The sequence below is a fragment of the Bubalus kerabau genome, chromosome 8, assembly GCF_029407905.1.
Source record: "Bubalus kerabau isolate K-KA32 ecotype Philippines breed swamp buffalo chromosome 8, PCC_UOA_SB_1v2, whole genome shotgun sequence".
Classification (NCBI taxonomy): domain Eukaryota; kingdom Metazoa; phylum Chordata; class Mammalia; order Artiodactyla; family Bovidae; genus Bubalus; species Bubalus kerabau.
The window spans coordinates 83,696,376-83,711,996 of record NC_073631.1 but is presented as its reverse complement, the minus strand read 5'-3'; the positions used below and the strand labels follow the sequence as shown (position 1 = coordinate 83,711,996).

The window sequence follows — 15,621 nt, the reverse complement described above, 5'->3', positions numbered from 1 at the left end:
AATTCACTATCTGGGTCAAGATAAGAGGGTAACTTTTATATATAACTTAAATAGAGCAGTAACTTATTCTGTCATAGTTATTGTTTCCATAATCTCAATTTTGACTAGCTTATGTGAATTTATTTCTTTAATCATTAAGCTATTAGAAAATCTTCATCTAGAGCTTTGGTTTTGTAATATAAACTTATAGAGAGAAATTTGTTAGTTGACTGAGACCTGAGTGTGAACAAGATATATTTTTCAATATTTAGTGTATATAGTCTGTTGGTTTGTCTGTATAAATGAGATGACAAACTCTTGGTTTGCCAGGGGTAGTGCCTTTCTACTTAAAAATATAGTCCTCTAGCAACTTCCCCAGGGTCCAGTGGTTAAGACTCTGCACTTCCACTGCAGGGGCCATGGATTAAATCCCTGGTCAGGGAGCTAAGATCCCAACATGGTGCAGCCAAAAAAAAAAACCACACCAAAAAAAAGCATTTAAAATATTAATGCTTTAGTGAAAATACTATAACACTTGTAGTTTCTCCAGGTATAACATCTACCTCATTATATTGTCTTTTAAATTGTTGTGTCAATACCCAAGTCATTGTTAAAGGCCAGGCTGGAATCCCAAAACATCCTAGGTGGTATATCCACACCTGCCTTGCACTTAGTTTAGAGCTTAAGAAAGAAATCAGCTCACTGTGACTCCACAAAGCAAAAAAGCAAGGCATTCAAATGTGATGGGTCCGGAGGAAGGCACATTTCTTAATGAATTTATAAGTGTAGATTTGTGTGAAAATGTACTTGCACTAGCACAGAATAGTGCAATTAGTTTGGTTCTTTTCTTTAACCAGCTTCATTAAAACAAAAAACAAAAAACACCTGTTGTTAATTTTGCTATTTATTTAATCATGAATTTAATATATGTTTATTATGTGCCAAGTACTATGATGGGCACTGAGTATATAATGGTTAAACTTTTTTTTAAGTTTACAATTAGTGGAGGAGACAGGGCATTAAAAACTTCATAATTACAGGTATGGCCTTACTTGATTGATAAAGGTAGTAGGAGAGACTGATGTGGGGATATAATTTAAATGGGGGATGGGGCAGCTAAGTGACATTTTAGCCTAGAGAGTTAGCCATCTGCAGGATACTTTATATTTCAGAGTCCAGAAAATCTGCAAAACTCTTATACTTCATGTTTTACTTTCGAATCTAGGAGAGGAAAATGGGCAGTAACTTGTTTTAGTTTTATTGGATTCTTGGAGAAAGTATATAGAAATTAACTTTTCTGGGACTTCCCTGGTGGTCCAGTGGTCAAGACTCCATGCTTCCAAGGCAGGCAGTGTGGACTCCATCCCTGGTTGGGGAACTAGGATCCCACATTTTCTCCTAAAATATGGTGATTGTGTAGGAAGCCTAAATAAAGGGGAATACTTTATTTTTGTTTTAAAATTGTGATTTTATCCCACACTTGTAATACCCTGCCTCCCAAATGAAGTATGTATATGTGTGTGTATAATCTTTTTCCTGATGAAAATTGGGTAAAGACTGTATGTGCACAGGAAATAAGAAACAAGAACTCCCACAGGCTAGAATATTTGAATAATTTCTGCAAGATGTAATAAAAATAGGACCTGATTTAGAGAGGTTCTGCTCAGTCTGCCATTTACAGCAGGCAAAGGAAATATCCACCTGGAAAGTAAGCAGAGAGAATCTTGAAGTGCCCTAGATCACCTCTGTGTTTGTAAAGACCACTCCATGAAACTAAAGACAAGAAATCATAAGGCACAGAAGTGAATGTTCCTCCTCCTGCATGTCTAATCTGGGAAAATTTCAGGAAACATAATCTTTCCTCTTTATATTTTGGTACCGAAAGTATTGAACAAGAACACACATGCACTCTCTCATGGAACTTACTGTAAATTCCAATCCTGGACAAACATACACTGTTCTTTATAAGCATAAAAGGGAAAAGTCACTCTTCACTGACTTTATTGAGATTTCTTACAGAACCAATAAGCAAACATAAAAACATCCCTATCTTCCATACATGGAAAATAGATCATCACAGACTATAAACCTTCACTTATAATCTGGTCTGAAAATGGAATCATCCTTGTCAAAACAGCCACAACTGGCAGGATCATGAAGTATACACTTCACTGATAGAATCTAAAAGTTATTTCTTGATTGAGGACATATTAACCAAGTGTGTAATGGTTTTAGTCTCTCTCAACACATTGTATTTGAATTCCATTATTACAGTTCATAACTAGAATTAAAATTGCGTTACTATCTGCCACTAAACAATATAATCAAGTCACAGGGTCTTAAGAGTGTTTTTCATTAATAAAGGTGCTGCAAACATAATTCATAGTTTGAGTATTTGATAGTCCTCTTTTTGGAGGATACCAGTTTTTCATCTGTCCTAAAGATCCTCTTAAGAAATCTATATGCAGGTCAAGAAGTAACAGTTAGAACTGGTCATGGAACAGCAGACTGGTTCCAAATTGTGAAAGGAGTACATCAAGGCTGTACATTGTTACCCAGATTATTTTACTTATATGCAGAGTACATCATGCAAAATGCTAGGCTGGATGAAGCACAAGCTGGAATCAAGATTGCCAGGAGAAATATCAATAACCTCAGATAGGCAGACGACACCACCTTTATAGCAGAAAGTGAAGAAGAACTAAAGAGCCTCTTGATGAAAGTGAAAGAGGAGAGTGAAAAACTTGGTTTAAAATTCAGCATTCAAAAAACAAAGATCATGGCATCTGGTCTCATCACTTCATGGCAAGTAGATGGGGAAACAATGGAAACAGTGATAGACTTTATTTGGGGGGGCTCCCAAATCACTGCAGATGGTGACTGCAGCCATGAATTAAAAGACACTTACTCCTTGAAGTAAAGCTATGACCAACCTAGACAGCATATTAAAAAGCAGAGACATTACTCTGCCAACAAAAGCCTGTCTAGTCAAAGCTATGGTTTTTCCAGTAGGCAAGTATGGATGTGAGAGTTGGACTATAAAGAAAGCTGAGCACTGAAGAATCGATGCTTTTAAACTGTGGTGTTGGAGAGGATTTTTGAGAGTCCCTTGGACTGCAAGGAGATCCAACCAGTCCATCCTAAACGAGATCAGTCCTGAATATTTATTGGAAGGGCTGATGCTAAAGCTGAAATTCCAATACTTTGGCCACCTTATGTGAAGAACTGACTCATTTGAAAAGACCCTGTTGCTGGGAAAGGTTGAAGGTGGGAAGAGAAAGGGACGACAGTGGATGAGATGGTTGGACAGCATCACCGACTCAATGGACATGAATTTGAGTAAGCTCCGGGAGTTGGTGATGGACAGGGAGGCCTGGTGCACTGCAGTCCATGGGGCTTCAAAGAATCAGACACAACTGAGTGACTGAATTGAACTGAAAGATCCACTCTGGCCAAATGTTGGGATAGAATTCATTTGTACTGCTTACAGCAAAGCCTTTTATTGAAGGCCTGTTCTTCTCCTGCCAGTTATTGCTTCACACACTAAATTAGGTGGCTGGGTAAGACCAAATGCTCTGGAGTTAGGTTACTCCAGCTTTCTCTAACCCTTTTGCCTGAGTTTCCACATCTCTATATTGAGAGACTGAAAGTAAATAGCTCTTGCGTTGGGCACACTGTTAGTCCTATGCCTGTCACATAGCACATGCACAGTATATATTAGCTCTCTATCCAGAAAGGTTAGGAGAACAGTGATTTAATGTTGCCAATATGTGGCATTTTCTGTAATAGTAATTATTCTGACATTATTAATCTTTCCTAGATGTTGTCATTTTTCCCCCACAAAGAACCTTAGGTTAGCTCTATCTTATTTTTTATTGAAGTGTAGTTTATTTACAATGTGTTAAATTCTGCTGTAAAGCAAAGTGACTCAATTATACACACATATAGGTACTTTTTCATATTTTTCTCCATTATGGTTTATTCTAGGATATTGAGTCTAGTTCTCTGAGCTATATAGTAGTACCTTGCTGTTTATCCAGTCTATATGTAATGTGTGTGTGCTTAGTCATTAAATCCTGTCTGACTCTTTGTGACCCAGGGACTGTAGCCTGCAAGACTCCTCTGCCCATGGGATTCCCTGGCAAGAATATTAGAGTGGATTGCCATGTCCTCCTCCAGAGGATCTTCCTGATCCAGGGATCAAACCTGAGTCTCCTACATTGCAGGCAGATTCTTTACAGTCTGAGCTACCAGGGAAGCCCTCTATATGTAATAGTTTGCATTTGGTAACCCCAAACTCCCAATCCTTCCTTTGCCTGTGCCCTTCCCCCTTGGCAGCCACAAGTCTGTTCTCTATGTCTGTGAATCTGTTTTAGTTTTGTAGATAGATTCATTTGTATCATATTTTAGGTTCCATATACAAGTGATATCATGGAGAAGCAAATGGCAACCCACTCCAGTATTTTTGCCTGGGAAATCCTATGGACGGAGGAGCCTTGTGGCTATGGTCCATGGGATTGCAAGAGTTGGACACAACTAACTTAGTGACTAAACTACCACCACCATAAGTGATATTACAAGGTATTTGTCTTTCTCTTTCTGACTTATTTCACTGAGTATGATCATTTCTAGTTGCGTCCATATTGGTGCAAATGGCGTTATTTCATTCTTTTTTATGGTTGAGTCATATTCCATTGTGTATACATATGTACCACATGTTCATTATCCATTCATTGTCAGTGGACATTTAGGTTGTTTCCATGTCTTGACTATTGTGAATTGTGTTGCTATGAGCATATGGGTGCATGTATCTTTTTGAATTATGGTTTTGTCCAGATATATGCTCAGGAGTGGGATTGCTGAATGATGTGATAATTCTATTTTTAGTTTTCTTAGGAACCTCCATACTGTTTTCCATAGTACCTGTACCAACTTACAGCTCCATTTCATATATAGATATGACTTACTGAAAAACTAAACCAGTAAAAAAAACAAAACAAAACACTAACTTATTAGGAAAATACAATTTTTTGAATACAAAAATTGGCAGCCTGATAATTTGCTTTATAACATATTATCCTCAAATAATGGTTACCTGGTTATCTGAAACTTTTGAAAACAGATTCATTAAATGAGAAGGTATGTCAGTGAAGAAAGATATACTTTGAAATACTCAAAGCCAAGTCAAGAAAAAAAAGGTGAAAAAAATAGCCTGAAAATTTCTGTCTTAAGAGAATATAAAAGTTTGAACTTTTATAGTTAATTTAAAGTAAAATAATATGTAAAATAGCCAGTGGGAATTTGCTGTATTATCAGGGAGCTCAAACTGGTGCTCTGTGACAACCTAGAGGGGTGGGCTGAGGTGGGAAGTGGGAGGGAAGTTCTTGAGGGAGGGGACATACGTGTACCTATGGCTGATTCATGTTGATATATGGCAGAAACCAACCCAATATTGTAAAGCAATTATCCTTCAATTAAAAATAAATAAATTTTAAAAATAAAAGAATTTTTTTTTTCTTGACAACAGAAGGAGATAGATTTTTCTTGGGCTCTAAAACTATTCTGTCCTACATGAGTAGATCTTTCTCTAATTCTTATAATAAATACATTTTAGTATTATATATTTATCTTAAAGTAATCATTTAAAAACCAAAACTTCCTTGCCATTGATAATTCAAAATATATCATCTCTGGAATTGTCTAATGACCTTTAGTGATACTGAATCAATGATTTTACTTAAACTTTCAGACAATTAAGCTTAAAATCAGTTCTTAAATATACAAAATCAAAAAGAATGCTTCTAAATTAAACCAATGGCTCTTTTTGTATCTGCAGCATGCTTTAATTTCTACCACATATGTGTAAATTGGCAAAGTACCTAAAAGGCTATAATAATCCTGATGGCTTGGAACCAATGTTTTACCATCATTGAACAAAACCATCTACTCCAAATCTTTGGATTAAGACAAAAACTCCATCCTGCCATGCACCTGGTCAGTTGTGCAATCCTGACCAATGAACAGCTGCTAACAATAAGAGTATTGTGCTTATGTAACACAGTTCAGGACCTGATGGTTAGTCTCTTGATAAATGGTGAAACACTAGGGAATATTCTCTTGCCAGGATGCCTGCTTCATGGAAAATACTATGTCTATGTTGACCTGCACCCTTAAATCTTCTCTCTATATGACTTGGTGGACTTGGGTTCTGGAAGATCACATTAGCCTTCCCACTTGGCTTTGAGGGAGTTAAGGATATTTCAGCCAAGAAATGGCCATACAGTGTTGCAGCAAATGTAATTTTAGGAACTGTTTTCTGTAGACTTGTTTCACCACGTTAACAAAAATCTGTATTATGTTTCTTCCCATCGATGTGGGTGTGTCCTTGTGTGTGTATTCAAGAGAGGCTTCCGTTTGTTGAGTGATCTTCATGCAAACATCTTGGAGTGCTTTACAAAAGAATTTTAAAAATTAAACCAAACAGGATATGAAACTGTGCTGCCAAACAAGTAAGTCTTTAGGCATGATTTAAATTTAGTTAATGACATAAAGAGCTAAATCTGTGAAAGGAAGCAAGTTCCTTGGATCAGAGAAAAAAGAAGCAGAAAACAGATACTCATATTTTGTAAGTCTTCATTTGAGTAGCTCCAAAAATATTCTTTTAGAAGTGTAGTTGGAAAACCCCAGGCTAAGTGAGTTCCAAGGAACAGTATTTTAGGGAAAAAGACCAGATAATGGCTCCCGTGTGCATAGCAACCTACAGATTACAAAGTGTTTTCCCAGCTTTGATGACAATCTTACTTGTCACAAAACCCACCAAAGCTAAGGAATATGTTACTCCATTTTACAGATGAATAAGCTGATGACAGGAGAAATTAAGGGATTATACTAAGGTCATTCAGCTAAGAAGTGATTGATATAGGATCTGAATATGGATTTTGATCTAAATCTGGTGTTCTACTTACAGTACCATGAGTCGAGTCTGTGGCATGTCCTTTATGCTGGATACATTTCTCATGCCACTATAGATCTCTGTCTGATAGAAGAGCAGCGACTCTGGCTTCCTGGGATGACGTAGTATTCTTCTCTCTCTTAGGAAGGACTGCTGATATTCCTAAGTGAGAAATTTGAAAACCAGGGTCTTCTAATGCCAAGTACATAGCAAATGATAATACTGTGGCTTAGTCCTCTCAAAACATTTAAACTGACTTTGATGGTTTGCCTTTCAAATTAGCCTCTAAGCAGTTGCCAGAATCTTCCCTGAATCAATGTGATTGGATTCAGGCAGGTCTCAATGTTGCAGGTAGCTTCTCTTAGCTGTAGATTAAGAACTGGGAAATTCTTAATGAGCTTCCTGTCCTCTGCTGACTTGGACCAAGTATGGTTATTCTAGAACTTCTTAAGATTCCACAAGCATTGTGGTTTCAGACAGGGAGTCATGGCCTTGTGCCTGAGGAGTGGGTGATACAGTATGTGGATTGATTCTCAAGACATACAGTGTTCAGGGTCATTCAGAACTGACTGTGCTAGCTGCCTAGTTTTGTTGTTGTGTTTTATTGCCTTTTCCTTTAAAAACACGTTTAATTTCTCATCCAAGTTTTAGACATTTAAAAGTTTACATTTTCTCTGGTACTCCTTTAACTTTAGACAAAGCCAGGAAGAACTCCGCTTTGTGACTCTCAATTGTTTGGCAAAACACGTGATAGAATCTGACAGCCAGCAATTGAAACCTTGTCTCTGTAATCAGCTCCTTGAGCAGGTCACTCAAGCCAAATATAAGCCCAACTGCTGCTGCTGCTGCTGCTAAGTCGCTTCAGTCGTGTCCGACTCTGTGCGACCCCATAGACGGCAGCCCACCAGGCTCCCCCGTCCCTGGGATTCTCCAGGCAAGAACACTGGAGTGGGTTGCCATTTCCTTCTCCAATGGATAAAAGTGAAAAGTGAAAGTGAAGTTGCTCAGTCATGTCTGACTCTTAGCAACCCCATGGACTGCAGCCCACCAGGCTCTTCCATCCATGGGGTTTTCCAGGCAACAGTACTGGAGTGGGGTGCCATTGCCTTCTCCGTAAGCCCAACTAAGGCCTTACAAATAGCTGTGAAAAGAAAAGAAGTGAAAAGCAAAGGAGAAAAGGAAAGATATAAGCATCTGAATGCAGAGTTCCAAAGAATAGCAAGGAGAGATAAGAAAGCCTTCCTCAGCGATCATTGCAAGGAAATAGAGGAAAACAACAGAATGGGAAAGACTAGAGATCTCTTCAAGAAAATTAGAGATACCAAGGGAACATTTCATGCAAAGATGGACTTGATAAAAGACAGAAATGGTATGGACCTAACAGAAGCAGAAGATATTAAGAATAGATGGCAAGAATACACAGAAGAACTGTACAAAAAAGATCTTCACGACCCAGATAATCATGATGGTATGATCACTCACCTAGAGCCAGACATCCTGGAATGTGAAGTCAAGTGGGCCTTAGAAAGCATCACTATGAACAAAGCTAGTGGAGGTGATGAAATTCCAGTTGAGCTATTTCAAGTCCTGGAAGATGATGCCGTGAAAGTGCTGCACTCAATATGCCAGAAAATTTGGAAAACTCAGCAGTGGCCACAGGACTGGAAAAGGTCAGTTTTCATTCCGATCCCAAAGAAAGGCAATGCCAAAGAATGCTCAAACTACCACACAATTGCACTCATCTCACACACTAGTAAAGTAATGCTCAAAATTCTCCAAGCTAGGCTTCAGCAATACATGAACCGTGAACTTCCTGATGTTCAAGCTGGTTTTAGAAAAGGCAGAGGAACAAGAGACCAAATTGCCAACATCCACTGGATCATGGAAAAAGCAAGAGAGTTCCAGAAAAACATCTATTTCTGCTTTATTGACTATGCCAAAGCCTTTGACTGTGTGGATCACAATAAACTGGAAAATTCTTCAAGAAATGGGAATGCCAGACCACCTGACCTGCCTCTTGAGAAACCTGTATGCAGGTCAGGAAGCAACAATTAGAAGTGGACATGGAATAACAGACTGGTTCCAAATAGGAAAAGGAGTATGTCAAGGCTGTATATTGTCACCCTACTTATTTAACTTCTATGCAGAGTACATCATGAGAAACACTGGGCTGGAAGAAGCACAAGCTGGAATCAAGATTGCTGGGAGAAATATCAATAACTTCAGATATGCAGATGACACCACCCTTATAGCAGAAAGTGAAGAGGATCTCAAAAGCCTCTTGATGAAAGTGAAAGAGGAGAGTGAAAAAGTTGGCGTAAAGCTCAAAATTCAGAAAACGAAGATCATGGCATCTGGTCCCATCACTTCATGGGAAGTAGATGGGGAAACAGTGGAAACAGTGTCAGACGTTATTTTTTGGGGGCTCCAGAATCACTGCAGATGGTGATTGCAGCTATGAAATTAAAAGACACTTACTCCTTGGAAGGAAATTTATGACCAACCTAGATAGCATATTGAAAAGCAGAGACATTACTTTGCCAACAAAGGTGCGTCTAGTCAAGGCTATGGGTTTTCCCAGTGGTCACGTATGAATGTGAGAGTTGGACTGTGAAGAAAGCTGAGTGCTGAAGAATCGATGTTTTTGAACTGTGATGTTGGAGAAGACTCTTGAGAGTCCCTTGGACTGCAAGGAGATCCAACCAGTCCATTCTAAAGGAGATCAGTCCTGGGTGTTCTTTGGAAGGACTGATGCTAAAGCTGAAACTCCAGTACTTTGGCCACCTCATGCGAAGAGTTGACTCATTGGAAAAGACTCTGATGCTGGGAGGGATTGGGGGCAGGAGCAGAAGGGGACGACAGATGATGAGATGGCTGGATGGCATCACCAACTCGATGAACATGAGTTTGAGTGAATTCCGGGTGTTTGTGATGGACAGGGCAGCCTGGCGTGCTGCAGTTCATGGTGTCACAAAGAGCTGGACACGACTGAGTGACTGATCTAAACTGAACTGAACTGAAGGAAATGGAAAAATGGAGGAACACTATTAGGGCAGTCAGGGCCTTGCAGCAGGCCAATTAACCTAAGCATGTTACTTTTTACCTTACATTTCAGTACACTTTTTGCAGATTTTTACCTTTATGCTTAATTTTAAAACATTAATGTAGACTTCAGCTATTTGCCTTCAGCCAATAAGCACTGCCTATCCAAAAGATTTATATGACTTCCATATATCATTTAAGTATTTGAGACAGGAAGACAATTCATCCCATGTGGAACCATCAGAGATAAAAGATAGTTGGAACTGCATTTCCAAATTGGCTGCATTTCCCAGTCTAGCCTCTTATATGGCACCTTCTCTGTCATCCTTCCTTCTTTCTGGTGATAAGTTATCTCTGGCTGCATTGTGCTAACCTTTGGGCACGGCCTTCCTCCTTGAGCCTGAGTTTGTCTCAGTATCACTTTTCTTGCCTATTCTTTATTCATTTCTTTCAACTTGACTTGACTTTAGCTCCTTAGCCCCTGCCTCTGGATTTGCTTTTTACCTACCTTTGCCAATCTGCCCTTAGTTTGATCTGCTCTGAGCCTCTATTTTTTGAATCCTTATCACATGAATGTCCATCATGTGTTACCCTCAGTAACTTGACTAACTGAATATATTCCTGCTCCTTATCATTTGGGTCTTCCTCATCTCAATGTGTTAGTTGTGTTTCTCTATATCTAGCACTGTGCTTCATGCTCTGGAAAGAATATGAAATAATATAAGATAGGGTTCTGCTCACTCTTCTATCTTCCTGCACTATTCCTTTTCATATATGTCCTGAACTTTCAATGGTCCACATCTCTACCAGCCAGCCAGACCTTGGTAATCATTTCTTCTTTTAAATTCCTTTAGCATTTGTTGTCCAGGTGGCTCAGGATCACCTGAAAGATGACTCATTGTTGCCTAATGTTAGTATTATGGTAAGCTCTTGCAAGCCAGGTCTTCAGATCCTCAGTCCTTGGCAGTGTCTTGCATAGGCTAGATGCTCAATGACTGCTAACTAGTTTTCTGTGGAATATGTGCACAGAAAAACTGAGAATACAACTGTATCATATAAGCTAGTTCTAAATGGAACCATATAGTTTTAAATGTTGAGTAGTGTTGTCCAATAGAAATTTATGTGAGGATTGAAATATTCCTTATCTTCATTGTCCAGTATAGCAGCCATTTACTGCATTTTTCTGTTAAGCACTTGAAATATGGCTACTGTGACTAAGGAGCTGGATTTAAATATAAAAAACTAGAGAAATATCATGTGACATCCCTGATATGTGGAATTTAAAAAGAAATGATACAAATGAACTTACAAAACAGAGAGAGACTCACAGACTTAGAGAATGAACATATGGTTGTCGGAGGAAGGATGGGGGGAAGAGATAGGGAGTTTGGGAAGGACATGTACACACTGCTATGTTTAAAATGGATAACCAGCAAGGACCTGCTGTATAGCACATGGAACTCTGCTCAATGTTATGTGGCAGTCTGGAAAGGAGGGGAGTTTGGGGGAGGATGCATACATGTTTGTGTATGGCTGAATTCCTTCTCTGTTCACCTAAGATTATCTCAGCATTGTTAATCGACTATACCCCAATATAAAATAAAAAGTAAAAAAAAATATTTAACCGTAATTAATTTAAGATTTAAAAAAAGCTGTAGTGTGTGGAGTGGCTACCAGACTGAATAATGCATGCTACAGGAATGTGGAGAATGGAATGGTAAGTGTGAACTGTGAATTGGGAAAGTTCTCATGAAGGAAGATGCACTTGGATCCTACAGATGGGAAACAGAGAGAAGGGGAGGTATATTTTAAGCGAAGTGATACAGCAGGAGCTCTGAGGTGATTAAAGATGTTATGTTTGGGATCTGAAATAAAGTTTGAAGACCTGAAATAAAGCAGAGTTTGAGAACCAGAGATCATAGTAGCAATAATAGCTGCCACTTATTATACTACAGTGAAAGTGAAAGTTGCTCAGTTGTGTCTGACTCTTTGTGACCCCATAGACTATACAGTCCATGGATTTCTTCAGGCTAGAATACTAGGGTGGGTAGCCTATCCCTTCTCTAGGGGATCTTCCTAACCCATGGATTGAACCCAAGTCTTCTGCATTGCAGGCAGATTCTTTACCAACTGAGCTATCAGAGAAGCCCAACAAGTCACCTGTTAATTTCACAATACTATGACTCAGAAAATATAATTTGACCAAGGGTACAAATTAATATATGGCAGACATGAGATTTGTACTAAAGTCTGTCTAGGTTAAAAACTTAGGCTCTTAACATACTATATTGTCTCATTCTCTGACATGTTAAGAAAAACTTAAAAGTAGAAAATTGCCCAAATGTCCCTTCATCTGCAAAATGGGTAAACAATGGAATACATGCAATCAGTGGGATACTGCTAAGCAATATAACAAGTAACAGAACTAGAAATAAATGTAACAGTATGGATGAATCTCAAATGAATAATATTAAGCGAAAGAAACCAGATGTAAAGGCTGCATACTGTATGATTCTATTTATATGACGTTCTAAAAAGGTAAAATTTATAGGGACAGAAGGCAGATCAGTGGCTGTCATGAGCTGGTGGTGAAGGGCAGGGAATGACTACAGCTAAACAAGAGAATTTGGGGGCAGGTGATGAAAATATTCTATACTTTGATTGCAGTGTTGATTACATGATTCTGCATTTGTCAAAACTCACAGAATTGTGACTTGTACATGGTAAATTTTCCTATATGTAAAAAGCACTTCAGTAAAGTTGACTGAAAATGAAAGGCTTACAAGTAGTTCCAAGTTTATTTTCACAAAGGCAGGTGGGAATATGGTTGGTTATTCTCAGGCTATTTTGAAAAAATAAATAATTCTAAATTTTTTGTGTCTAAACATATCTTCATATTTATGATATGTGTATATACACATACAACTGCATATAACAGAAAAATGATGTAGGAATTGAAGACTCTTAAATGTGTGTGTGTGTGTTTGTGTTTGTCTAAAGCAGTTAAATTTGTATTTGACATGAGTTGACATAGTACATGTTTATTCAACTTGGTGTTTATTTGCCATCAGCATGGGAAAGAGGGTGGAGGTGAAAGAGGAAGATATATTTTAATTAGACCTGAATGATAAGATGTCATATAATTTATCCCATTTTCCTTTTAAGTGAAAAATAACTACCATATGAAGTCATGGGCCCTTTTGAAAACTTACTTTAAAATTTCCCAATGCATAATGTAATTCTTGTTTGTATAATAAAACCATTTGTATGAGACAGTAGTACAATGGATATCTTTTTGCATATACTAATGTTCTTCTTTAATATTTCCAAGAAAACTGTCACACAATTAATCATCTAAAAGGCTTACGTGACTTTGTCTTCACTCGTTTTGTTGTGTGTTCATAAAATCCTAGATACGTCTAATTTTTAGGCAGAGTGGACGTCAAAATATTTTACATGCTGCTCTGTTGTCTATGAGCAGATAAGGGGTTATCTCTGTTTTACAACTGAAGAGGCAACATACAGAGTAGTTTTATAACTTTCCCATGGTCACATTTCTAATGCTCAAAGTGATTAATCTTAATAAAGAACTATAAACAAGATTAATGAATGATTATGATTTAAGCATTTTTCTTGGTGTTCTGCCTTTAGCATTTCTCCAGGTTCAAGCTTTATTAGCATCATGTATAATCATACATAAATAATCCTAGTTAATCTTAAAATAGTCTTATTAGGGAAAACATAAATTACAGGATGTATTTTTTTTTTAATAGACTGCATTTACTTTTTTGGATAAATACTTTTTAAATTTAATTTATTTTTGTTAACATATAAATAGTTAAAAAATTTTTTTTACTTTATATTGGAGTATAATTGATTAGCTATGCTGTGTTAGTTTCAGGTGTATAGCAAAGTGATTCCGTTTACATATACATATATCTATTCTTTTTCAACTTCTTTTCCCATTTAGGTTATTAAGAATATTGAGCCAAGTTCCCTGTGTTATACGGTAGGCCCTTGTTGGTTATTTATTTTAAATATAGTACCGTGTATATGCCAGTCCCAGACTCCCAATTTGTCCTTTTCTCCACCTTTCTCCTTTGGTGACCATAAGTTTGTTTCTCAAGAATAGACTGCGTTTACTAATGTGGAATTTGAAGTGATGAATATAAATATGTTCAGTGCTGGTCTTAAAGCACTGAACAAATGTTACTATATTCTACTTGATTTTATCTTTCTGTCATTTATTTGCCACTTTTTCCTAGAATCCTGAGTAGTACAATGCATACATTTGCAGAGAAAATTGATGTCTGACATTTTTGCTATTTAGGAAATAATTCTCTTGCACTACAAATAAATATATAATTTAATATCAACATCTACATATAACAAAGTTTCAGAGAGTGATCTAATTAAAATGATAGAAATGAAATTGCTTTTGAACTGATACCAAATCAGTATTTGGTGTCATTGTGACTTGTCACTCTGTTCAGTAATCTTGTAGCATTATTTAAATGTGTGTGTTTGTGTGTGTGTATCCTCAAGACTGTTTCTCGGCAACATTTTTTATTTATCCCCTTTAGTTTTCTCTTTGTCTAGCTCAGACTTTTCAAGTCACCAAATGGTTGCCTCGGGAGAACATGCTGGCTAGATGTCTTCTCCCAGTGATAATGACTACTCCATGCTTTATTTTTCAAAGAAGTTCATTGTACTGCTTTTCCCAAATGTAGTCACAAATCCTTAGCTAAATCACCCCAGATCATCAGAGCTTACACTGTCACTTGTATGAGACATATGAAAGATTTGGAGATAACAAAGGGAGAACACAGCACAGGAAAATAACTCTCAATAGTAACACAAATCCATATACAGCACAGACTCTTTTCAGACCAGCTGCCGACCTCTCTCAGCCTCCCCCACACAGCACAGGTAGCTTGCTCTTCACCACCAAAACCACTCAGGCCTCCAGGCTGGGACTCTGGGCCAAAACTTTGGCCCCAGATTTACTTGTACTACTCTGAAACTTTTCCAGGCTTATTCATACTGAGAACAACTGTCCCCTTCTGGGAAACCCCTTCTCTCTTCACAGGATTCTGGTCAGGTCCTCTGTGGCACCAACAAGAAAATCTTAAGTTGGCCATCGTTGGTGCATTTCCTAAATCCAATGTTTACACGTGACCAGTATAAAATAGAATGAAGTACAGCTGTGTTGGTTAAAGTAGGGTCAGGAACCCAAAGTCTCATGGGCTTGGGCTTCCCCAAGTTTGCCTCAACCACTCCCCAGGTTACTCTGCTAGGTTTAGAATGAAGATCACATATTTAAAAAAAAAAATTTATTGGAGTATAGTTGCTTTACAATGTTGTGTTAATTTCTACTGTACGGCAAGGTATACCGATATCCGCCCCACTTTTTTTGGACTTATTTTCCATTTAGGTCACCACAGAGCATTGAATAGAGTTCCCTATGCTAGGTTCCATTAGTTATTTATTTTATACATGGTATCATCAATAGTGTATATATGTGAGTCCCAATTTCTCAATTCATCCCACCCAAGATCACATTTTTAAAGTATCTTTTCTCCTAGGAGTAGTTTATTGACAGCCTTCTTTTTCTGTCTCATTATGGAATCATTTTTGCTTTAGAGAAA

The 15,621-nt window shown here is 37.8% G+C and overlaps 1 protein-coding gene across 4 annotated transcripts in view; it reads left to right on the top strand.

The window, feature by feature from the left end:
• The window catches only part of SUGCT (succinyl-CoA:glutarate-CoA transferase), a 768,109-nt gene that overhangs the window by 446,815 nt on the left and 305,673 nt on the right, over window positions 1–15,621 (top strand). The window contains exon 13 of one of the 4 annotated variants that reach the window (XM_055590750.1): window positions 13,944–13,982. The exons of 2 other annotated variants lie outside the window; for them this stretch is intronic. In XM_055590750.1, coding sequence (XP_055446725.1) covers window positions 13,944–13,982 — 39 coding nt within the window. Of the gene's footprint in view, window positions 1–6,381; window positions 6,480–13,943; window positions 13,983–15,621 lie in introns of those variants that run through there. One more of the 4 variants, XM_055590752.1, reaches the window with a different exon arrangement.